This window comes from Bos indicus x Bos taurus, chromosome 10, assembly GCF_003369695.1.
Source record: "Bos indicus x Bos taurus breed Angus x Brahman F1 hybrid chromosome 10, Bos_hybrid_MaternalHap_v2.0, whole genome shotgun sequence".
Classification (NCBI taxonomy): Eukaryota; Metazoa; Chordata; class Mammalia; order Artiodactyla; family Bovidae; genus Bos; species Bos indicus x Bos taurus.
This window is the reverse complement of record NC_040085.1, coordinates 23,157,686-23,182,964: the sequence shown is the minus strand read 5'-3', so window position 1 is coordinate 23,182,964 and position 25,279 is coordinate 23,157,686. Positions and strand designations below refer to the sequence as shown.

Here is a 25,279-nt window from a genome sequence, read left to right as displayed (position 1 = left end):
GCTGCTGAGGCAGAGCCAGGAGCCGGAGGAGGAGGAGGAGAAGGAGGAGAAGGAGGAGGAGAAAGAGCGCAGCAGCTGCGGGCGCACGCCGAGCGGCTGCCGGTGGAAGCAGAGGCGCCGGAGGTTGGGGCACCGCCGACGCCTCGGGAGCCATGGCCGAAGGGGGAGAAGGAGGCGAGGACGAGATCCAGTTTCTGCGGACTGTGAGTCTTCGCGGCGGGGGCGAGGCGGCGGGCAGGTGGGGAGGAGCGCGGAACCGGGCGAGGAGGGGCTGCGCTGCGCCCAGGTGCCCGATGCGCGGTGCCCGATGCGCGGTGCCCGATGCCCGGCGCGTTCTCCGCACCCGCGGGCTGCAGAGACGGACCGGCCACCCACCCGCGGGGCCGCAGGGGGGCTGCGTGGGAAGGGGCATCTCTTCCTGCCTGTCCCTTTTTCCCCTATCGCCACCCCCACCCCAGACCCCCATCTTCCCCCGCCTCTACTGCTTTCCCGGCAACTTGCTAGTTGATCTGAAACCTTTGATGCCCAAACTTCCAGGCAGGGTTTGCTCATGGTTCTGACCCGGAGGATCAGAAGTGGAAACTGTTGCCCCAGAGTCGACCCGCTCTTTCACCCCAATATTCCACCCCAGGCTCCTGTCGCCTCCTCAACGCACTGGAGAACCGCCAGAAGGAACCAGTGGGGCAGGGGCGAGCTTGGGATACGGAGAAGCCGGCGCCCGGGCTGGGTCCCGGACCTAAGATCGCTTGGAAGGGAATTCGCCTAGCACTGCCCCTCGCACTTTAAGCCCCGAACCAGCAGCTGCTGCTGGAGCGTTACTTGACTGCTCCGAGTGTAAGAACCGTGGTTTCTGCTGTTCGCTCTTCAGAGCCCGGCAGGACAGGGAAACCCCGGGCTGTGGCTCCGCGTCACTCGGGTCCCCTCCCTGGCACCGGGGGGCGCTGCTCCGCCCCAGATTTTAGGGCAAGTGGCGGGGATAGTGGTGGGGGTGGAGTTCCTTGTAATCACATCAACCTTGCCCCTTAGGAGTTAACATAAAGGTTTTCCAAGTGGATAACAATCAGGAGGGGTGGGAGCATTGGGATGCAGTCCCAGCTCTGACTTTCGCCAAGTGACCTTGAGCAAGTCGCATAATCCACCCTTCCTAGCCTCAGTTTCCTCATGGGTCAAATAAAGAAAATTACACCAGCTTTTCAGGGTGATAAGGATTAAATGAGATAGTGAATGTCCTAATGTTTTGTAAGCTGTAAGTTGCTCTGTAAGTGTTAGAGCATTTTATTTGTTGCCTGGATCTCAGGAATTGGAATCCTTTCCAATTCTCTCCCTCTTTTTCTAAGTGCCACCTTCAAACCTGGTTTCTGAAGATCCCAAATGAGCTCTTGTCCTTCTTTTGCACCATTCCCCTCTCCTTGGAGTGTTCCCTACAAATCCCTTTAGTTTTACTTCCAAATATGGTTTCTCTTTTGGGGCTGGGACTTAGGTCTTGTTTGGGACCTACTACCCTTTGGTACTACCCTTTGGTCCTGGAGAAGGAAATGGCAACCCACTCCAGTATCCTTGCCTGGGAAATCCCACAGACCGAGGAGCCTGGTAGGCTACAGTCCATGGGGTCGCAAAGAGTCGGACATGACTGAATGACTTCCATTTTTTTCTTTCTTACCCTTTGATACTGCCTTTTGATACTATAGAATTATCCATCTCTTCATCCTGACTCTGATCCACAGACCCAGACCTCAGTCTCAGCTCTCACACTTTGAACAAGACAGCCTCATGTTTACCACTCTTTACAGCCTTTTTGCTGTGAATCTGCCTGTTCCTTCACACCAACAAAGCCCTGTGAAATCCTTAGGCTTTCCTTCCAACAGGTGTTCTTGGTATTAAATGGTTGGCAGCTCCTCCAGGTGCTTCCTGCCTTTTGCCTTCCTCAGTCAGTCATTTCTTCTGCTTATTATTAATGATCCTGTAGCTATTGCTGCGGAGAAGGCAATGGCACCCCAGTCCAGTACTCTAGCCATGGACGGAGGAGCCTGGTGGGCTGCAGTCCATGGGGTCGCTAAGAGTCGGGCACGACTGAGCGACTTCACTTTCACTTTTCACTTTCATGCATTGGAGAAGGAAATGGCAACCCACTCCAGTGTTCTTGCCTGGAGAATCCCAGGGACGGGGGAGTCTGGTGGGCTGCCATCTATGGGGCCGCACAGAGTCGGACACGACTGAAGCAACTTAGCAGCAGCAGCAGCAGCAGGTATTGCTGATTGGAGAAATTCCATTCTGACAGATAGGCTCAGTCCGAATGGATAGATGACCCAGAAGGTCAAGGTGAAGTCCTGATGGTTTTCTCGAGATCTGATGCTGTGTATTTCCTTTGGCTTCTGTGACCATCCTCCTAGACTGTTCCTCTCCATCAGGCAGTGTCGCTGGTTTTTTTTTTTTTTTTTTGGTACACCTGTAACCAAGGCTTACTGTAGGACAATGCTTCTTAAACTGTTTGTGTCAGTGGGTGTCCTGCCCCTAGATCAGAGCAGGTGGGTTCATTTTAAAGCCCATTTATGGCCTCCCATGGGGTTCAAGGTCCCAAGGTAAGAACCTCGGAAGAAGTACTGCGTATCAGTTATGGCTTTGATCCAGACCTGCAAGTGACCATGAGGCTAGTGACTCCAAATGTGGTATTGATCCCTTTACTTCAAATAATGACCTTTAGATGTGTTCCTCAGTAAACCTGAGAAACAGCTTAACTTCCTCATCTTTAGCTTATTGGGGGCAGAATAGGTGATGAAATGGAAGCATAGGAAATTCAGTGCGTTGTCCATGGTTGCCCAGCAAGTTACTAATAATTGTCATTCCATAATGTTAAATTCCCACTAGAGCCTGGCCTTGAGCATTACTCCAGAGGTTATTTATAATCTTAAGAATATACTGAGATGAGAACTGCCATTTTCTGAACCCTGACACTGTCTCCATATCCATGGATTAGGCAAAGTTATTTCTTCAAATCTAATCAACATGAGTTTTTGATACAAGATTTTGACTTTAACTTGCTGCTTTTAGGGCTATCAGGAATCATGGGGCTGTGCTGTCTGTGGAAATTTTTCACCTTTGACCAAGACTGGGCTAAAGAACATATTTCAAAGTTCCCCACCTATATTTACCTTAGAGTTTCTTTCTTTTCCCAAAACAATATCTTTGAAAGCATTTGGACTGTGTGTTAGTCATGTTATGTCTTTTCACCTTAACATTGTTTTTAACCAGAAAGTCCTGAACCAGAAGTCGATGAAATAGAATTCTATCTTTGCAACCATGAACTTCAGGGGTTGCTGCTCCAAGAACAGATGCCTTTAAACCTACTTAAAAAAAAATAGATCATAGAATAGCGCTGTGTCAAGGACCCTTGGTGATCACTGTGCCCTGTTTATCATAACGACAAAAATGAAAGCAGCTAGAACTATGGGTGACCTGAAATGGGCCAGAATTACTGCAGTAATCACTGGAGGCGTGTGGACGGGGGCTTCAGGCACTTGCTGGGTGGTGGTGTTCACTTTGACTCCATCCTCTGATTGAAGCCCACCCTCTCCTAAGTTGGAGGCAGGTCCTACACAAGGGGTTTGAAAGCGTAAGCCTTTACTAACTAAAACCTCCTGCACCCCCAACTCGAAAATGGCTGTGTAAAGCTACCTATTTCCTTCTGTCTTTCTGAAATCAGTGGCAGTCATCTAAGTCAATGTGAGCGAGTCAGCCACACGAACAGACCTAAGAATTTTCTTGAAGGCTACAATCTTCCCTCCCACCTCTGCTGGCAGTGGCATCATGCTCCCTTCCGATTGCTCTTGCTGACGTAGCCAGTGTCACTGACGCGGCTCTGAAGCTGCTCAGAAGCAGATAAACCTGCCAGCCACTGATCTGAAAGCAAGAAGTTACGGTGAGAAGAGTGACAGTTACCTTCTCTCCAGACAGTTGGTGGAGCGGCTGGCACCGCGTCAGGCTTTGAGAGTGCCAGGGAGAAGATGGTTTCTCTGCCTCCCCACTCCCATTGTTTTTCCCCTTGGACTGCAGCATCCTTGGAAAAAGAGAGAAAGAAAAACCTCCAGGCCTCAGCTAGTTGTTTTTAAAATGTCATAGCCTTCTCTTTGCCAGCCCCCTCTCCACAATAAAGTTAACTGAAACAGAACTCAGCATGAGAGAGACACTCATTTCTATTAGTTTCCATTAAAAATTGGTCAAGTAGATGCCTCATTTAGCCCTCCTCATAGAAAGTTGTCCTCCTACATCTAAATTTGCAGCTCTCAAGTGACAGAAGGCACTTGGGCTGAGAATTGAGACTGCTCCTGTGGTCTTGGGTTCCAGCCTCGAGGAAGGCTAGGACAAATCCCTAAATTTGAGCTGCAGCAACAATGTGAGCTCATGTCGGTCCAGAAAACGGAGTAGTCCCGGGTTGGGATGACAGTGAACTTGGCCTCCACGGTATATAGATTCCTGCTTGGTTCTGCCCTCAGCTGAGTCTGATTACATAACAGCGGCATGTTGGCAATGCCGTGCCTTTGATCACTTTTCTCACAGAGGCAGGGGGGAGGAGGACGACACCAGTGACTTCTTCAAGCACAGCGGCTTGGAACAACAGTGTGTGGTGATGGAGGCAGTGCCAGAATGCAGACCCAGTACCAGGCATATGTGGCTGGAAAGCAGGGCTGGGCTGTCCTATAGAATCAGGTTTGACGGTTAAAATGGCAAAATGCAGAATGTCCCCCTACTCTGGATCTCCCAACATCACTTCCCACCTTCTTGGTCTCTTTTCCTTTGACTTTGGGAAGCTGATCTTATTAAGGAGCTGTAGCAGAATAGCTGGACATCCAATATCCCCTCCTTTCCAGGGAAATGGCCCAGGTGGACAAAAAAGAAAGCCAGGTCCTTCTCACAGAAATTGACTTGTGTTAGAAAGGTCACATCTGCACTGGGGGTGGCGGGGTGGTGGTAGCTTCTACCTCGAGGCACTGATTGTCCTGACCAGGGTTGTCCTGAGGGATTGTGAGCCATCGAGTTCCAGAGAATGAGGTGATGATAACTGTGAAATTGGAAATATTGGAATGCATTTTAGCCCAGTGTAGGAAGAGTGAGACCAGAGCAGGTGGGCAGTTGACTGAGGTGTGTCTGATGTTGGCATAATTTTTTTTATGTGAATATGATTGTCAAGCAGGACGAGGACACGTCAGTGAAATGCATTTTTTAAAACAGTTCTTTGTTTCCTTTCCAATACTGAATTAGAGGAAATACAAATATATTGCTGAGTTCCTTAGGGTCGATCTGAGGGGGAAAATGTTGAAAAAGAAAGGGTGAGAGGAATTTATCTGGAGAGTGAAATACCCTAGTAATTATTTTTTAAGGATTTGTATTATTAAATAGATTTTATTATGAGTATCTGTGTTTATTTGCCTCTGTTGCTTTTTTTGTGATCACCTGTTTTCACTGCTTCCTGGGAAGGATTATTCATTTCATCATTTGACTCTACCTTACAGATTAAAGAATGTTGAGTTTAGAAACAACTGGCTCCATCATTTTCTAATTGACCTGCATCCTCCTGCTTGATTCTCCCTCATCTCTTGTGTGGGCCCAGGAATGTCTTCAGAAACCAGCATTCTGGTTCATTTCCTACAATCCCACATCCATATAAACCCTTCTTTATTAGCTCTGTCTTTAAGCTACCCTTCTTACGAAATTTATCCAGTAGAGGTGGAATGATGTAATAAAAAGAATTAAACTGGAGGCAGGAATTCTTGTTTCTGTCCCTAGCTCAGTGTGACCTTGAATGAGTCCCTTAAGAAAATGAAGGTTTTCCTCTCTGTCTGGAGGTAGAACCTGCTTTAATTGCTTCACAGAAGAGTCACGAGTGGCAGTGGTCTTTCAACAGTACTTCAAAGGAGCGAAGAGGGTGTATTTCGTCGGGTGTTATTGCTGTGTTTCTCTTGCACGAGAAAAATCAACCCTACGTGTGACTGGGTCTTGTTGAAAAGCACATTTCCCTTCATCTGACGTGCTCTCTGCCACAGGGCTTCCCCTTCATCCCAGAGTTGTTAAGTGGGCTCCAGTGTTGGTTCACCTGCAGCATATCTGGGAAATTACTTGACTAAAACCAACACCAGCTTCTCTCAAGCTATTTGACCGAAAGACTTGATTGAGAAGGCAGGTTACTTGGTGCTAGAACCTTCAAAAAGTACCCCCCCACCCCCCACCCAGGATTCCAGCCACCAAACAGAACATTCAGAGTTATTTTTTGTCTTCCCAGAAAATTACCAAAGCTATGATTTCTTGTTGGACCACCTTTCCTTATTGAATCCCTTTCTCACTGAATATCTTCCTTTCAAAGCTGTCCCTCTCATTGCTTTTATGAGCCCCTTCCCCAGAGCATTGGGACCAGCTTTTCTCTAAAGCCAACCCTGCTTTTCCTCCTAGAGATTTTGCTGCTTCAGTCACGTCTGTTTGGAGAGTCAGGACCTTTGAAGAGTTCCTTTTTGGCCACACCTGGAGGAAGCAGATGCTTTTATGGCAGGATCCCAGCCAATGCTGAGGCTGCAGGGCACCAAATCTCCCCAGGGAGCCACGTCGGGTCCTTGGGCTGGCATCCTCTCAGTCCTCTCCCTGTTTAAAAGCCAGTGGGGTATTTTAGGGACAAAGACATTTCCAGTCACTGCATCTTCCTTTGCTTCAGTGAGTTTTGCCGTTATAGCACCTCTTCAACTCAGGGAATGAAAAGTGCTGGCGCCTTAGTCCTGATCCTGCCATGGGGATAGGCCTTGGGAGGTGCCAAGCTTGTTTTTTTCCTCCTCTGTCATTTATGATTCCTGATTATTAGAAAACAAAGTTCAGATCAGCTCTGAGACCAATGATGCAGTGTTCAAAAATACAAGAGCTGTGCTTCCTCTCCTCACATGCACTGCTTCCCTTGGCTAGCTCAGAGCACTTGCTGACTCCACAGGAATGCTCAGGGCTACTGCCCTTTTAGGCTGGACACGGTCATACAAGTAGGAGACACTGAGGCATGAGGCCCTGATTTTCTCTTTGTTGGCTCTTTCTTCATTTTCACCTTCCATCTCCTTAGGCAGCGAACTCCTCTCATTGGTTACAGGTCTTGCAGCCCCATTCACAATTTTATTTATTTATGGTTATGCTCAATCTTAGTTGCTGCGGGGGCTAATCTCTAGTTGCAGTGGGCAGCTTCTCATTGCGGTAGCTTCTCTTGTTGCAGAGAACAGGCTCTAGGGCATGTGGGCTTCAGTAGTTGTGGCTCATGGGCTCTCAAGTGCGGGCTCAATAATTGTGGCGCACAGGCCTAGTTGCCCCATGGCACATGGGATCTTCCCGGAACAGGGATCCAACCTGTGTCTCCTGCACTGGCAGGCAGTTTCTGTACCACTGAGCCACCAGGAAAGCCCCCAGCCCCCGTTCAGGCTTGACTATTTGAAGAGGTCTTACTTTACTGGGCCCAGTGCCCAAGAAGGACAACAAACATTATATCCTAAAATCAGATCCCAAAGAGATTCAGAAATTTCACTCAACAGGAGCCATCCCCTCAAGGGTGGCAGCTGCTTGCTGCTGCTTACTGTTCAGAGAGCAGAGGAGGCAGGAGAGAACTCTGGAGACAGAGCGGCTGCCCCTGTGCAGAACCTTAAACACCATCAACAGTTTTCTACTGAGTTTATGTGTGATTTTATGCCATAGGAACAAACCCATGTGATGAGCAAGGCAGCATAGCTTTCAGGGAAGTGTAGGAATGGAAATCTGAGTTGGTGTCAGTGTTACCCAGAGGGCTGTAGTTCTCCTTGGTCTGCCTTTGGGATAAGGCAATGACTCAAGAAATTCCCTCTATCAAAAGATAGAAATGCGAAATTGTTAGCTCAGTGGGTACCATCAGTGATTAGCATCATTAACAGCTGAGCAGAGCCAGTTTCTGAAGCACTAGGAATTGGATTGCTGTCACCTGAGAACACCTGGGAGAACTCCTAAGTGGGGCAAGCCTAGGTGAAGCACTTCACTGGTTCTTGGGGAACCCTGAGTAGGCAGAAGAAGCATCAGGGCATAGAAGTCTGGCCTGTGGGGGTGGTGGCACAGAGACCCCCATCTTTATTTGCATGTGACTTTTGATCAGAGGTGAGGAATCCTTGAGCTACATAGAAGAAAGTAACCAACCTCATTTCAGGCATTAGTAGGATCACTGTTTACAGCCAGGATTGGTGCTACTTAATACTTTGTTTTAGATAATTCCAAATGAGAGACAACAGTTAGAAAAAGACGGACTCTGATTGTTATACTATAAGGTGACTCTACGGCAAATTGAGCACTAAGGCAGTGCTTTCTTGAAGAAGGAAAGAGTTCAAGCCACAAAACTCCATTGTCATTTACAATGTTTGGTGATGTGTTGCTCATCGTTATCCCAAACAAATGCTCCAGAGTCCCTGAGACCAATCCAGAGACAATTAGAACAATCCTGCAGCAAAAAAGAATGCCAAGGAAAGCCACCTATCCTCCAGTGGAGCAAATAGGGAAGGCTCTTACTGGAAGGTACACACCAGTGATAAGGCCTGGCATTTACTCCCTGATAATTTCACAGCTGAGTTCTCTAATGGGCCTGAGCAGAGAGAGCTAGTCAGTGGGACTACAGGAAGAAATGGAAAGTTCTCCATCAATGGCACGTAAATGTCTACAGTGTAAGAAGTATTGATTGACACTGCTGTACTCCACACCATGGACCAGATCCAGACTGTAAATAACACTGAGGCGGTAAGAGAGATCTGGTTGGCCGCAGCTTCACATTGACTCAAAAGCTGAATCCAAGAGGTCATATCGAAAGAGAGCAAGCAGTCCTGGAGGACTGTGAGCCCCTCCTAAGCCCCATCATCTCTATCATACAGGACATGTGGCTGTTATTCTCAACTACTGCAGTGGTCCACCTCCAAGTCAGCCTCTCTTCTCTCCAGGGTGTCTGGCAAAGAGGAGTCCAAGAATAAACCATGGTGATGTCTTGAATAAATCTCATTTCTTCACAAGAGGGGTTTTAAGATGAAAAATGTAACAGAGAACATTCCAGTCTAGTGGGTAAACTCGGAGTGAAAGCATTTGCTTTATTCTGGGGCATTCCATCACTGGATACCTGTAGGATTGTCTGTCCTTCCCTGGGTTGTAGTTTATCCATTTCTGAAGATGTGGCCATAATGAGTGTATCTCAGGGATGCTTTGAAAATAGGAGTGAGGTGATCCTGAGTCTCTTCTAGGAGAATTAGATATGTGATTATGGAAGGAGTCATTTGAAATAAAGGATATTTAGTGGCCTCATTGCATGAAAAGTTTTCTATCGACCTGAAGTGCTGACTATAGATTATAAATTTTAGGAGCACAGAGGTCTCTATTCAGTCTACTCCAAATCCCTGGGTACCAGTAGATTGGAGGACTCACTTTTAAACACTTTTGGGTCCAGGCAGGTAATGAAAATGGTAACCCACTCCAGTATTCTTGCCTGGAGGATTCAATGGCCAGAGGAGCCTGGCAGGCTGCAGTACATGGGATTGCAAAGAGTCGGGCACGACTGAGCTACTGACCCTTTCACTTTCAGGTAACAAAATGTGTGAATCTAGCTTTATTTGCAAAGAAAGGCAGGCCTGATCTACACATTCAAATAAAAATTTTAAACACTGCCAGCCAAGCAAAACACATCTGCAGCGGGATCCTGAGCTGTCTGCCAGTTAGTTTGCAGCCGTGGACGCACCTTTAGATTCTGAGCGAATGTGCTCCCTGGAATGCATGAATATTTTTATGAGTAGGATCAGGTTCACAATGCACGTCAAGGTCCTTGGATGAAAATGTCAACATAAAAGACAATGTATCATCTGTCACAGTGTATAGGAGAGATTGGCAGGCAGACAGATTAGTAGGCTTAATAAATGATAGACTTGATCCTCAAAATGAATGCAGATTGCTCTAGCCTTTAAATACCCTTTAAAGTTGTCACATAGATATAGATATTGTGAAATATAAGGTAAGCAGGGTATTCATTCAACATTTATTGACCAGCCTGGCCCTGACAAGTGACCGGGAGTTGCATAGATGAGTAAGACATCTTAATGTACCACACCTCTAACAGCTGAAGGTCAAGAGGGGGCTCAGTTTGCTTTTGAGGTAACAAAGATATCAGTCACTTCAGATGCATTTATAACAATTTAACTTTCCCCTACTTCAGTGGTCCAGAAATTTTCTTATTAAAATCTACGACCTTAAGGACGTTTCTTAACATCTGTACCTATTTCCACATGGGTTAAATGAGAGTAGTAATAGTGTGTGTCTCCAAGGGCTGATGTGAGGATTAAATGAGTTAATCCATGTAAGGTACTTGGAAGAGTGCCCGGCATATACTAAGTCCCCAGTAAATATTAGCTATTAATATTGTCTCAACAATCAGTGTAAAACATTGACCTTAGTCACATTAGCTACTCCAAATGTCATTGCACATCCATTTTAGAGTTGGAAAGTACAAAGGGACCGTACCTTGGGATTATTCCATGGTCTGGATTGCTGACATTCTGCTTAAGTATAATATGACCAGGCCTTGTGAATGGAAATGAGCTGGGGATGTACATGGCCCCAAGTGCACAGACTGAAAGGTCAGTTCTCAGAGTATCTGCTTCACACAACCTCTTGATGCAAATGCTAACTGATTCATCCTCTGGCAATTTTTGATTATCTGTAAGAGTGGATGGACAAAGTGGTTTGCAAAATCCTAAACACAAGCAACTCATTGTCCTTGGTTTGGCGAGACTTTTCTCAACCTATGTCTTAAATATAGGAATTTGCTTTTCAGGAAATTTTCTGTATTTTCAGCAATGCAGTCATCCTACTATAAAGATCAGCTATGCACCTTACCTGATGCCCTCTCATGTCTGCGGCTGCAAAGTCTGAACCTAACATAAACCTTGATACTTGCTTTAGAGCTCTCTATCCTGAGGGGTCCTGATGCAGGCAGTGGCCCAAGCTTCTGGTTTTTACCTAGCTCCTTCCCTACCAAACATTATTGCCATTATTTCTTCTTTGCTTTCTGTGGAATTAAGTTGGATAATGTTGGTTATTTAATCTTTATTAGAAATTTTCCCTTCCCTGGATGAGGGTAGATGTTTACCTAGTTAAATCTCTCTGGCCCTTGAGGTGTGGCAGGTATAATGGGAGTCTAATCCCAGGGATGGGGGAGCCTGGTGGGCTGCCATCTATGGGGTCGCACAAAGTCGGACATGACTGAAGTGACCAAGCAGCAGCAGCAGGCACGTGGGCTAGCTGATGGTTTCTTGTTTTTGATTAGGTTTTAACCCCCAGTGGGCTCTTTATTTTCATTCATAAAGCTGGTTCCAACAACCAAAATGATTGGGCTCAGTAGATGAGAAATTATGCTTTAAACAATTAAAATGAGATTTCCTCCAACTAATAGAGAATGGGTGGGCTTTTGATTTCTTTGAAGAAAAGAGATTTTTTGGGGGTGGGGTTATTGAATCTGGGTGTTTCACTAGCAATAAATTTCACTTTTTTAGTTGTGAATAGAAAACTAAAGTCTATGGATGAGCTATTTCATTGAATCTAGCCTCAGTTTCCTAATCTATAGAATTATGACTATCATAATTCATGGCAGAGGTCAGGATGAAATGATCACACCCTGAGATTCTCCAGAGCCATACCCTATTTTGTTATTATTAGTTGCCTGTTTCCTCCCAATACTTGATAATGTCTGGTGCTTGAGAATGTCCTCAGACAGCATCTTTTGCAGAATATAAAATGCTGTCAAGATGTCACACGTGCATGTTAGAACCTGGGCAACAGTGAAGTCTGATTACATATATAGAGAGGTGACTATTATAATCAAATCCATTTTAGATCAAAGTTATTCTGACATATTTATTTTTGTACATAAATATTGTGGTGACTTATAATTAGGCATAATTGTACACGATTCACATAAATGACTATAATTAGTATAAATGTTGCCTAGCAAGACCATTTTTAAAAATTGCATGTCTTAGCTCTCCTGTTATTAACAGTTCTTCTGTTGATGGTTTTTCTAGCACTACTACCGTTTTCAGATCACCATTACCTTCATTAATATCAGTGTCAACACCATCGTTGTATATCGTCCTTGATAAGAGAGTTTAAGAGCTGCAGGTCAAACAAACCTGAGTGTGAATTTTGGATTGATCGTTTGCACAATATAAGATCCTGATAGTTTCCTCATCTCTCAAATGCACATATTGATAACTTTTCATGTAACTGTTGAGATCATTGAGGGTGGTAACGTTTGTATAGCTGTAATGAGCACAGAAGATCATGGCATCTGGTCCCATCACCTCATGGGAAATAGATGGGGAAACAGTGGAAACAGTGTCAGACTCTATTTTGGGGGGCTCCAAAATCACTGCAGATGGTGACTGCAGCTATGAAATTAAAAGATGCTTACTCCTTGGAAGGAAAGTTATGACCAACCTAGATAGCATATTCAAAAGCAGAGACATTACTTTACCAACAAAGGTCCGTCTAGCCAAGGCTATGTTTTTTCCAGTGGTCATGTATGGATGTGAGAGTTGGACTATGAAGAAGGCTGAGCACCGAAGAATTGATGCTTTTGAACTGTGGTGTTGGAGAAGACTCTTGAGAGTCCCTTGGACTGCAAGGAGATCCAACCAGTCTATTCTAAAGGAGATCAGCCCTGGGATTTCTTTGGAAGGAATGATGCCAAAGCTGAAACTCCAGCACTTTGGCCACCTCATGCGAAGAGTTGACTCATTGGAAAAGACTCTGATGCTGGGAAGGATTGGGGGCAGGTGGAAAAGGGGACTACAGAGGATGAGATGGCTGGATGGCATCACTGACTCGATGGATGTGAGTCTGAGTGAACTCCGGGAGTTGGTGATGGACAGGGAGGCCTGGCGTGCTGCAATTCATGGGGTCGCAAAGAGTTGGACACGACTGAGGGACTGAACTGAACTGAACTGAGTGAGCACAGTATCTCATGCTGTGCCTATGTCCTCCTCTGCTACAATATATATGATGTGATAGGATACAGATTCTCATGGTAGGTCCTCCCCCACAGTGGCTGGGGATTCCCTTTGCCAGGTCCCCAGCTCCCATGCCCAGCCTGTGCTTCTATGAGCCACCTGGGATCCTGAAGCAGCTGCTCTTCAGTGATATGGGAACTGTTTAGAGGGTAGAAAATGTACTTAAAACTGTTTATTTACTACAATTTCTAACTCAATTAATTGGAAAAAAATCTAAATAGCTCTCCCACCTGCTCCCTAGAAGCCTCCGCCAACTGAAATCCTGTGGGCGTGCACATGTTCCTCCTTGGTTTTCTGCACTCATGAAGGTTGCAGTCCCAAATCGTGCTTTTAACGAAGAACAGGAACCTGGGCCTGACTCCTGGATGCTTATTGCTGCTGCTAAGTCGCTTCAGTTGTGTCCGACTCTGTGTGACCCCATAGACGGCAGCCCACCAGACTCCCCCATCCCTGGGATTCTCCAGGCAAGAACACTGGAGTGGATTGCCATTTCCTTCTCCAGTGCATGAAAGTGAAAAGTGAAAGTGAAGTCGTGTCTGACTTTTCATGACCCCATAGACTGCAGCCTACCAGGCTCCTCTGTCCGTGGGATTTTCCAGGCAAGAGTACTGGAGTGGGGTGCCATTACCTTCTCCGGATGCTTATTAGGTGATGACAGATTCAGGTACTGATCCCCAGGCTCTGCTTTGGCCCCTGGTTGTGCTCAGTGCATGTCACTCATGTTCACGTCCTGGCAGGGCCCCCAGAATACAAATCGGAAGGCAAATGTCTCACAGAGTACATTTAAACTCTTGAAATCAAATAAAAATTAAAAGTAGGTTTATTGGGGTTTTAGGGTTAAAAAGATTTAGGGTTAACCTCTCTTTAGACCATAGGTTAAGTATGTCATTGGGGAAGAGAGGCCCCTTTGCCCGAGACTTCTCTCTCACTGTGTGACAAGGTGCATGAAATTCCTGATGTTCAAGAAACTCCTTTAGCTTAAGGCATTGTCTCTATAGTTTGGGCTTACCTGGTGGCTTAGTGGTAAAGAATCTCCATACCGATGCAGATGATGTGGGTTCTATCCCTGGGTCAGGAAGATCCCCTGGGGAAGGAAATGGCAATCTGCTCCAGTATTCTTGAATGGGAAATCCCATGGACAGAGGAGCCTTAGTAGGCTACTTTCCATGGGGTCACAAAAGAGTTGGACACAACTTAGCAACTAAACAACAACAAACATATTGTCTGAGGATAGGGGAGTGGCTTTAGATGTTGCTATGCTTCCTCTTGGATTATCAGATTATCTAGAAATAAAATACTGATCTCGTAATATAGCACGTGGGGCTGAAAGAAAAAGAATGGTCACCAGGACACTGGCAGTTTCAATTCCACAGTTGGTTACCCTGAATCTCCTAGGGGAATAAAGAGAAGGTATGTTTAAAAAAAGTAAATAGCACCTAAAGGATAAGGATAAGGAGCAGAGAGGCCAAGCATCATTAACTTCATAATTTTCATCCCAATTTATTTTGTAAATGTCAGTATCTTAGATGGAACTCAGTGTTTGCAATTGAGTGACTTTTATGTTAACTGTCTTTTCTTACTGCTGATTTTTCTTCACCTTTCACACTTACCAGCATCTAGCATACTACTTATTTTATTTATTTAATCTCCTACTACTCGAGGGTCAGAATTTTATCTTTTTTCCTTTGTTAGATTTTCAGTACTAAGGATGGTGCTTGGCACATAGTAGGTCTCCAAGAACAGTTGTTAAGCTAGTGAACACATTCTCACATGCTGGTCTTCCAGCCCATGTCCCTACCTTACTGTGTTCTCACGGCCCGATTTCCCTGTTCTCTTCCCCTCTCTGTGCCCTTATAGTTGGTGACATTGAAGCAAGTGAAATGTGGTTTACCATGAAGATAAAAATCCCAATCATATAATGGAATAATCCAGGCTTGGGGATATGAGGACTAATGTCTCACTTTCTGACCTTAATACTTACACGAATCAGCTTATAAAAAATTGGGAAATGAGAATGGCTCTGGATCACATATATGTTTGCCTGCCTCTCAGAATTAAACACGCATGGGACATTTCTAGGTCCTTATGGAAAGAGAAAATGAATATGGGGCAATTCCATATGTATGGAACATATGTCTGCGCTACATATCATTGATATCAGTTTGATGACTACTGACATTTTTATACTATTTGTGTTTCTAGATGTTTGCAAACATGCTTATTTGAGTAGCTGAAGGCTGTTCTGATGTCAGTCTACTTTGGGAAAGATTTTTATGTGCTTTCACAGTCTTTAATCTGTACAAGATAGAAACCATTAACCCTTCTGTATGGGCCCTTTATTTCCATGAGATTCTCGAGCACTAGCAACAGCATATAGCAGCATCCTCCACTGGAAGAGGCATGTTCACTGCACATGCAGATTTGAAGTAAAACTTAGCCACCATTCATATCTACAGATGAAAGGAAGTGTTTTACTAGTAGTTTAAGGTGTTGCTAATTCAAGATTTATTTTTGTTTGGCTTTGAAATGTCCTTTCCTACATTGCTTTTTGCTCAGCTTGTTTCTACTTTTATGCTACCGCTATTTCTATTTCCTCCAAGTACTAGCCCTCCTTTAGAACCTAGAGGTTCTTCTAGACCCTTTTCTGAGATTTCTTCCTGTAGGATCCTGAGTAAGACTCTGGTGAGGCTCCTGTTTCTTTCTTGTGTGAGTCTAATGAGATGTTTTTTACCCCCCGCTCAGTGTCTAAATGAGAACTAAATGAGAACTAATAGCTTTCTAAAAGAATCCTAAGACATTTATAGCTAGTTAATGTCCCTTGGAAATCATCTATTAATTTTTATGTTAGGAAACTGAGATGCTATGTGTTATTCATTCATCATCCATCTATCCATCCGTCCAAAAAGCATTTTTTGAGTACTTACTGTGTGAAAGAGACATGCTAGGAACTGAAGAAGACTTCAATTTCTCAGTTGTGTCTGACTCTTTGTGACCCCATGGACTGCAGTGCGCCAGGCTTCCCTGTCCATCACCAACTCCTGGAGCCTGCTCAAACTCATGTCCATTGAGTCAGTGATGCCATCCAACCATCTTATCCTTTGTCATCCCCTTCTCCTCCTGCCTTCAATCTTTCCCAGCATCAGGGTCTTTTCCAGTGAGTCAGTTCTTTGCATCAGGTGGCCAAAGTATTGGAGCTTCAGCATCAGTCCTTTCAATGAAAATTCAGGACTGATTTCTTTTAGGATTGACTGGTTTGATCTCCTTGCAGTCCAAGGGGCTCTCAAGAGTCTTCTCCAACACCACAGTTCAAAAGCATCATTTCTTCTGCGCTCAGTTTTCTTTATAATCCAACTCTCACATCCATACATGACCACTGGAAAAACCATAGCTTTGACTAGATAGACTTTTGTTGGTAAAGTAATGTCTCTGCTTTTTAATATGCTATCTAGGTTTGTCATAGCTTTTCTTCCAAGGAGCAAGTGTCTTTTAATTTCATGGCTGCAGTCACCGTCTGCAGTGATTTTGGAGCCCAAGAAAATAAAGTCTGTCACTGTTTCTATTGTTTCGCCATCTGTTTGCCATGAAGTGATGGGACTGGATGCCACGATCTCAGTCTTTTTGAATGTTGAGTTTTAAGCCAACTTTTTCACTCTGGCAAAACATGGTCCACTGGAGAAGGAAATTGCAAACCACTTCAGTTTTCTTGCCTTGAGAACCCTATGAATAGTTTGAAGAAGACGTAAAGGGGAACAAAATACATAATCCTATCCTCAGACAACTTAAAGTTTTTAACAGTAGATTAAGACAAGGATAAAAGTTATACAGCCTAAATGGTTAATTTTGACTAGAGAGTCAGGAAAAATTTGAGGAGAGGGAGTATTTGAATCAGGTGGATTCTATAAAGTGTTGGTAAACGGAAAATGGGGTTAAAAGTGCATTTCAGACAGAAGTATCACCATCAAGTAACACCCAGAGGTGTGAAAATATATTACACATTCACAGAACACTAAAGAGTAGAGTCGGAGAAGGCAATGGCACCCTACTCCAGTACTCTTGCCTGGAAAATCCCATGGACAGAGGAGCCTGGTAGGCTGCAGTCCACGGGGTCGCTAAGAGTCGGGCACGACTGAACGTCTTCACTTTCACTTTTCACTTTCACGAATTGGAGAAGGAAATGGCAACCCACTCCAGTGTTCTTGCCTGGAGAATCCCAGGGACAGGGGAGCCTGGTGGGCTGCCGTCTATGTGGTCGCACAGAGTCGGACACGACTGAAGCGACTTACCAGCAAAGAGTAGAGTAGAGGGGGTACGTGAAAGATTACTGGCGTATAAGAGTGGAATGTATGTCGGAGTTGGACCATAAAGAAGGCTGAGTGCTAAAGAATTGATGTCTTTGAATTGTGGTGCTGGAGAAGACTTTTGAGAGTCCCTTGGACTGCAAAGAGATCAAACCAGTCAATCCTAAAGGAAATCAACCCTGACTATTGGAAGGACTGATGCTGAAGCTGAAGCTCCAATACTTTGGCCATCTGATGTGAAAAGCCGGCTCATTGGAAAAGACCCTGATGCTAGGAAAGATTGAAGGCAAAAGGAGAAGAGGGCGGCAAAGGATGGGATGGTTAGATAGCATCACTGACTCAAAGAACATGAATCTGAGCAAACTCCTGCAGATAGTGGAGGACAGGGAAACCTGGCGTTCATGGGGTCACAAAGAGTTGGACACAACATAGTGATTGAACAACAACAACGATAGTGGAAGACTATTTTGAGAGCAAATCAAGATGATCTGACCTTAATTCTTTGGGTAATGGAGAACAACCTATCATAAATACAATTGGTTCTGAAGATCTGAAGATATATGCTTATGGTAATTCACTATTACATAGCTTTGGTAGAGTAGAACATACAGATCCAGCTTATGTAAGGGTACTCTTTTCTACTGATTTCTTCAGTTCACAGTTGTATATCTGATACTTTGAGAATCCAGTTGTCCCTTTATGGACTGCTGCTGCTTCTAAGTCGCTTCAGTCGTGTCCGACTCTGTGTGACCCCATAGATGGCAGCCCAGCAGGCTCCCCTGTCCCTGGGATTCTCCAGGCAAGAACACTGGAGTGGGTTGCCATTTCCTTCTCCAATGAATGAAAGTGAAGTCAAAGTGAAGTCGTTCAGTCGTGTCTGACTCTTCGAGACCCCATGGACTGCAGCCTACCAGGCTCCTCCACCCATGGGATTTTCCAGGCAAGAGTACTGGAGTGGGGTGCCATTGCCTTCTCCCCTTTATGGACAGATACAGATAACTCAAGCTTCATCATCTGTAAAGACAGGACTTGACAGGACTTAGGCTATTACCAGCAAGAACCTTCACTATAACAGGGTCCTGGCCTTGGCCATGGAATGGAAATGAAAGAAGAGTCTCACGTTGTACCTAAACTTTCCCTCATGGAATGAGATCTACTCTATAGCTATAGAAGATGTTTCATCTTGGCTCAGGACAAGGCTTTAAGGTAACAGAAAAAGCAGTGGGCACTTCAGGAACATCTAGAAAATAGAAACTGGCTAGCGCTGAAGGGCTGTAGCTCTATTATAGGTGTTACTGAGGGAAGACTCTGGCTGTTAACAGTTTAGTATCATCAGTGTCCCTCATACCTCAGACAGTTTAACTTTGGCTCCTGTGCTTCTTCCAGAGGCCATTTCTTGACCACGGGGCACCTGAGCCCTAAAGCCACTGTAGTAGTGGAATGTGACCCTTTCTTGAATAGACTTTATAGGCTTTTCTATGCTGGTTCTTGCCTTTGCTGCCCTATTATATGGTTATATATAATAGTGAGGAAAAATAGGAGATCAGAATTCAAATCAGCACATTCAGATGGTTTGTTTAAAATTTTGCTATAAGATTAGTGTGGACTATTACTGGAAAGTGCTCGCTAATTATTGTTGTCTGAACTAAGTAATCTGGCACTTGATCATATTGTGCAAACTTGGTTTCATGAGTCATAAATCTCCTTTTCTCTGCAAAACTGAATTGCTCTCTAGGGGCAAGGTCTTCTTTAGTTAGTTTAATTTCTAACAATTCCTATCAGTGCTCATATTCATGTACACAGTGGCTCAGTGATTTCTTGCATGATTTTTTCTTGTGTTTCTGCAAGACCTCGTTGCTTAGATTAGGTATTCAGCACACCCAAATGGTGTGTTTTTACCTGCTGCTGCTGCTGCTAAGTCGCTTCAGTCACGTCCAACTCTGTGCGGCTCCATAGACAGAGGCCCACCAGGCTCCCCTGTCCCTGGGATTCTCCAGGCAAGAACACTGGAGTGGGTTGCCATTTCCTTCTCCAATGCATGAAAGTGAAAAGTGAAAGTGAAGTCGTTCAGTTGTGTCTGACTCCTAGCGACCCCATGGACTGCAGTCTACTAGGCTCCTCCGTCCATGGGATTCTCCAGGTAAGAGTACTGGAGTGGGGTGCCATTGCCTTCTCTGGTGTTTTTACCTAGTTACTTACAAATTGCAGATTCCATTCTGAATTAGACAGTGTGCACTTCTAATAGGACTGACTCGTTTCCCATAAAGGTGTGTGCGTGTGTGTGTGTGTGTGTGTGTGTGTGTCTGTTGGTGGTGGTATGTCTGTGATTAAGGCATTTTAGACTTTTGCTGTTGTTTCTAATGTATCTCCAATGGCAAACAGGGCACTATAGCCTACGGCATGTACTGAGTAAATACTTACAGAACAACCTAATAAAACAAAGTGGAGAAAATAGGAGGAAACTTAAATTTATTTGAAATCTGATACCTCATGTTCTAACTAAACTCAGTCCAGGAAATGGAGCTGAAAGTTGGGAGTTAAACATAGCGGTATAAATGGGCAAAAAAGAAGTGATCCTGGATCTAAATACAAAGACCTCAAGGGTCTTTTAGGGCAGCCTGGTTACACAGGCTTGAGACATTGTGGGCCTAAGTCAGGCTGGTCAGTTTTTACTTGTGCTACATTCTCTGGAGGCACCATTCTGACCAATCCATCTCAAGAGTAACTAATCTCAAGGTGCTGGTTCTTTAATTTTGGGTAACATTTTCTTCATCCCCAAATTATTGGGGTACACCCTTTCATGGGCTCCCTTGTCTTCCATTCACCAGCCAAACCTACTTGTACTCCCTCCCCATGCCCCCTGTTTACTTCCAGAACGTACACTAAATAAAGCTCAAGGAAGAATGTCCTTGCCTTTGTTTTTATTTTCTTTGCCCTGGTATCCCCCTTTCTGAAGAAGTCTCACGGGAACAGTTGCCCGCATGGCTTTTTTGCTCCCCAGCTTTCCTCCCACAACTGATGGTGCCTTCCTGCACACACGTACTTGGGAGTGCTGCTTGTAAGCTAGCTCATCCAGGAGGCTATGCTGTGCTCAAATTGTCTTCTTTTTCCTCCCCTCCGAAGTCTGCCTTCCCAGGGTTCCTTTACATCATGATTCTATTCAATATCTTGTTCCTATTGCTATGAATTAGTTTGAGCTAAGATATTAAAGAATTACCAATACTGTACCTAGATAGTTTTATTTTAAAATCAGTCTTCAATGCTTTGATTCATATAAGTGAATAATAACTGGGATTTTAGGCATACTACCAGCAGGATGGCATAGACTGTGGCTACAATAAGAATAGTCACTCACAGGCACCCTAGTCCTATGGCCATCACGTCCCTTCATCAGTCTTATGGATATTGTTGCACAGAATTAAAATGAACTAAAGAGCAGTGAAATATTTGTTTTCACAGGATTATCTCTTGAAAGTACACACTCATTTAGCAACTGGGTTGTAGTCTTAACTATGTCACTAATTCTGCAAATTTGAACTACTGCGCATTCATTTCTAAAATGAACGTGGCTAGATAATTTGGTCTAACATTCCCTAATGATAACAGTAACTGACATTTTATTTATGAACTATCTGTCTGAGTAAGCATTTCATTATTCTAGTATTCAGCAAATGTTTTTTGAGTGCCTACCATGTACCAGGCACTGCAGTAGGTACTAAGGATGTGATAGTAAACCTGACATAGGAAACTCCTGCCCTCACGAAGCTTACGTTCCAGTGAGGGAGACAAAGAGCATACAATAGGGAGTAAATGTAACTTCATAGAAGACTGAAAGCTATGAGGAAAAGTAACATATGATCTGAGTATAGAGAGCGAGGGTCTGCGAAGGTCTAGGTGGTTATTTAAGGTGAAATGATTGTAATGTTGGGCTCCGCCAGTGATGCAAGTGGTAAAGAACTTGCCTGCCAATGCAGGAGACTCAGGTTCGATCGCTGGGTTGGGAAGATCCCCCAGAGGAGGACATGGCAACCCACTTCACTGTTCTTGCCTGAAGAATCCCATGGACAGGGGAGCCTGATGGGCTACAGCCCATAGGGTCACAAAGAGTCAGACACGACTGAAGCGATTTAGCATGATTGTAAGGTTATATTTGAGTTGAGCTCTGAATGGTATGAGAGAGAAGCCACAGCGAACATAAGAGAAAAAAGAAAGAAGACAAGTCAGAGCCCTAAGCCTGGTGAGGCTGATGTGGAACGGACAGGAGGAAGATTGCAGGATGTGAAGTTGGAGGGAGTCAGCAGTGGGATCTCATAAGCCTTGTTAATCGTATCATGTGGGAATCATGTCAACCCTATGTTATAGGTAGGCGTTGTTATTATCTCCATTGTACTTATAATAAAACTGAGGCTCAGAGAGGATAAGCAATTTCTTCAGGTTCACACAGTCTGCCCAAGCCTGAGCCAGGTGGTCTGTCTCCAGAGAATCCACCTCTGACCTTTGTGCTCTGTTTTTAAATAGGAAGTTGAGATTGAGTTGAGATGGTGTTTTGATAAGAAGTGGTTGGGGGGTTTTAAGAAGAGAATGACATGGTTGAAAGCTCTCGTAGAGGAGAAGTAGGACCAGGGAAACGTGTTGGAAGGTGACTGAAGTGGTCCTGGTGAGGAGGTAGTGGCTTAGATAGAATACGGTTTGCTTGGTCTTAGACCAAGATAGATTAAGGAACACTGAGCCGTGTCAAAGACCGATGTATGTGATTATGCACTTGTGCATCTTCGTGCTTATTTTTATTTTCAAAATTATTTAGGCTTAAAAGTCCAAAAAACAAAAAAACAACCCATCCATTTCTTCTACCCACCACCCAATGCCTCTGGTAACCATCAGTTTGTTCTTGGTATCTATGAGCACACACACACACACACATATGTATATACATATACATATATACACACTAAATATTTAAAATTCCACATATAAGAGAGATCTTCTGTGTTTTTCTTTCTCTAACTTATTTCACTTTAGCATAATGCCCTTGAGTTTGTCACAAAAGGCAATATTTCATTATTTTTATGGCTGAATAATATATATATAATTGTGATAATATAATAGTATTTCTGTATTCATCCATTGATGGAGGTTAAGTTATTTCCATGTCTTGAGTATTGTGAATAATACTGCAGTGAACGCAGGAATGCATATGTCTTTTTGAATTACTGTTTTGTCTTCTTCGGATTAAAAACCCCTGAAATAGAATTGCTGGATGATATATGATAGTTCTACTCTTAATTTTTTGAGGAACCTCCATACTGTTTTCCATACTGGCTCCACCAATTAACATTTCTACCAGCACCACATAAAATTTCCCTTTTCTCTACATCCTCACCAGCCCTTTTTTTTTTTTTTCCAATTTGTTTTTAATAGCCATTCTAACAGGGGTGATATCTCACTGTGGTTTTGGTTTGCATTTCCCTGATGACTAATCATGTAGAGCATTGTTTCATGTAATACCTCTCTTTGGGGAAATGTCTACTCATGTCTTCTGCCCATTTTTAAATTGAAATATTTCCTTTTTTTGCTATGGAGCTATATGAGTTCTTTACATGTTTTGGATGTTAGCTCCTTATCCAATATGTGATTTGTAACTATTTTATCGTATTCAGTAGGTTGCCCTTTTCATCTGATTGTGGTTTCTTTGGCTGTACAGAGGTTTTCTAGTTTGCTGCAGTCCCACTTGTTAAGTTTTGCTTCTGTTGCTCTTGCTTTTGGTGTCAGATTCAGAGAATCATTTCCAGACCTATCTCAAGGAGTCTACTGCCTGTGTTTTCTTCTAGGAGGTCATGGTTTCAGATCTATGTCCAAGTCTTTAATCTATTTTATAGTGGCAGAAAGTGGTCCACTTTCATTTTCCTGCATGTGACTGTCCACTTTTCCTAACACCGTTTATTGAAGAAGCCACCCTTTCCTCATTGTATATTCTTAATGCTTTTGTTGTAAATTATCTCACCATAGATATATGGGTTTATTTCTGGGCTCTCTATTCTCTTCCATTGATCTATGTATTTGTTTTTATGCTGGTACCATATGATTTGAATTACTATAGCTTGGTACTAGAGCTTGAAATCAGAGAGCGTGATACCCTCAGCATAATTCTTTCTCAAGATTGCTTTGACTTTCCAGAATTATTTATCTCTGTGCTCTTATCTTTCCCTCCTGTATCTTTGTACTCAGTATGTCTGTTTTAGTTTGGGCTTCATTTGGGATGGAAGAGGGTACATTTGATGATTTAATGTATTCAGATTTATCAACCTCCTATAAATACAGAGGACTTCACCTCTCCCAAGAGCAGAGCACTCAAGTGGCAGTGCCTTTTTTGCAGTTTTATGAGCTGAGTTGAGAGAATCTATTTGAAAGGTTGGTGTTTGAGGTTTTCAGCCTCTTCACTCTGTTGTATATATTTTTTAATACATTAGAGTTAACATCATTTTTATGGACAAATATTTTTTGTGTCTTTTGAAAAAATAATCTTTTAAAATTGATTCATTCTCTTTTAAATATATATTAATTTAGTATTCTTGATGTCAAGCACCTTGGGGTACATTCACATAGTTAAGGCAAAATAAACTATCCTTAAGTTCATTCTCTCTATTATGTTATAGCTGTTTAATTTGTTGATGTTCTTATAAAGTAGATCACTAGCTAATTCCACATTTAGGAAGATGTACTGAAGCATAGTCTGGTTTAATTAACTAATTTTTGGTAGCAAATTGGAAATAGTCTCTTCACTAGCAAATAAAATAAACTCTTAATAGTTTAACTAGAAATAGCCTTTTAGTTTACTTGATTCACCTAGAGCTAATGCTTCTAACTATTCAGTGACAAAAATATATACATACAACACATTTATATAGTACATATAGTAATTTTATAATTACTTTAATAAATATGTAATTAATTCCAGGGTGACAAAAACATATACATAAATATATTTTGCATATTAAGGGAGGAGATATCCAGTGAAATTATCTTTCAAGTATAAAAACTAAATATTAATATTTATAGACAAAACAAAGCCAAGGAGGCTTGCCACCAACAGGACTTAACTAAAAAATATATTTTATGTGAAATAAAAATGATCTCAGGAAGAGGGTCTGGGAAGAAAGAGGAAATGGTAAAAACAAAGCAAAACAAAAATAGTGAACAAGTTGATGTGAAACAGTAACAGTGAGTTTGGGGGTTAAAAGAATCTATATATATCTACAATTCTGGAAAATAATAGCATATAAATTGGGAAGGAGGTGATTGCTTCTTTTATTGTTGTAGGAAGGTAAAGACATTAATTTGAGACTTTAGGATAAATATATGTTAAAATTTCTAAGTTAACCTTTAAAACAAGAAAGAAAAATTATGTAACTTTAAAGCAAGTAAAGAAGAAAATACAGTGAAAGAAATGTCTAAAGGCAGACAAAATGAGAAATAAATCAGATGATCAAAGTAATCCAGATATATCAAATAATTATGATCAACTAAATGGACTTAACATCTAATTAAAGTTAAAGATTCTGAGTGGATACATAAAAAAATTCAACTATATTCTATTTATAAGAGACACACTTATGACATATGATTAGAAATGAATATCATTAGAAATGAATAGATACAATGCTTATCTTCATAAGAGAATCAGTTCACCTGGAAATTATAGAAGGTTTAATTGTTATATATCTGAAAAAGTGTGTATGGTCAGTGCTATAAGTGAAACTGATAAATCCACCCTTTAGTGGGGAATTTTAATACTTTTTTTCAGTAATTAATTGTTTGAGCAGACAATCAGTAAGGATACAAAAGATTTTAAAGATATGATTAATAAGACACTACACATACATATGTATAGAGAATACATATTATTTTCAAACA

General features: G+C 43.0%; 1 protein-coding gene across 5 annotated transcripts in view; it reads left to right on the top strand.

Annotated features, from left to right (window-relative positions):
* The first annotated feature begins 58 nt into the window (after window positions 1–58).
* RYR3 (ryanodine receptor 3) overlaps window positions 59–25,279 on the top strand; it is a 557,802-nt gene continuing 532,581 nt past the window's right edge. For all 5 annotated transcript variants that reach the window (XM_027553458.1, XM_027553456.1, XM_027553457.1 and 2 more), the window contains exon 1: window positions 59–203. In XM_027553458.1, coding sequence (XP_027409259.1) covers window positions 153–203 — 51 coding nt within the window. In that variant the 5' untranslated portion in view covers window positions 59–152. The remainder of the gene's footprint in view (window positions 204–25,279) is intronic.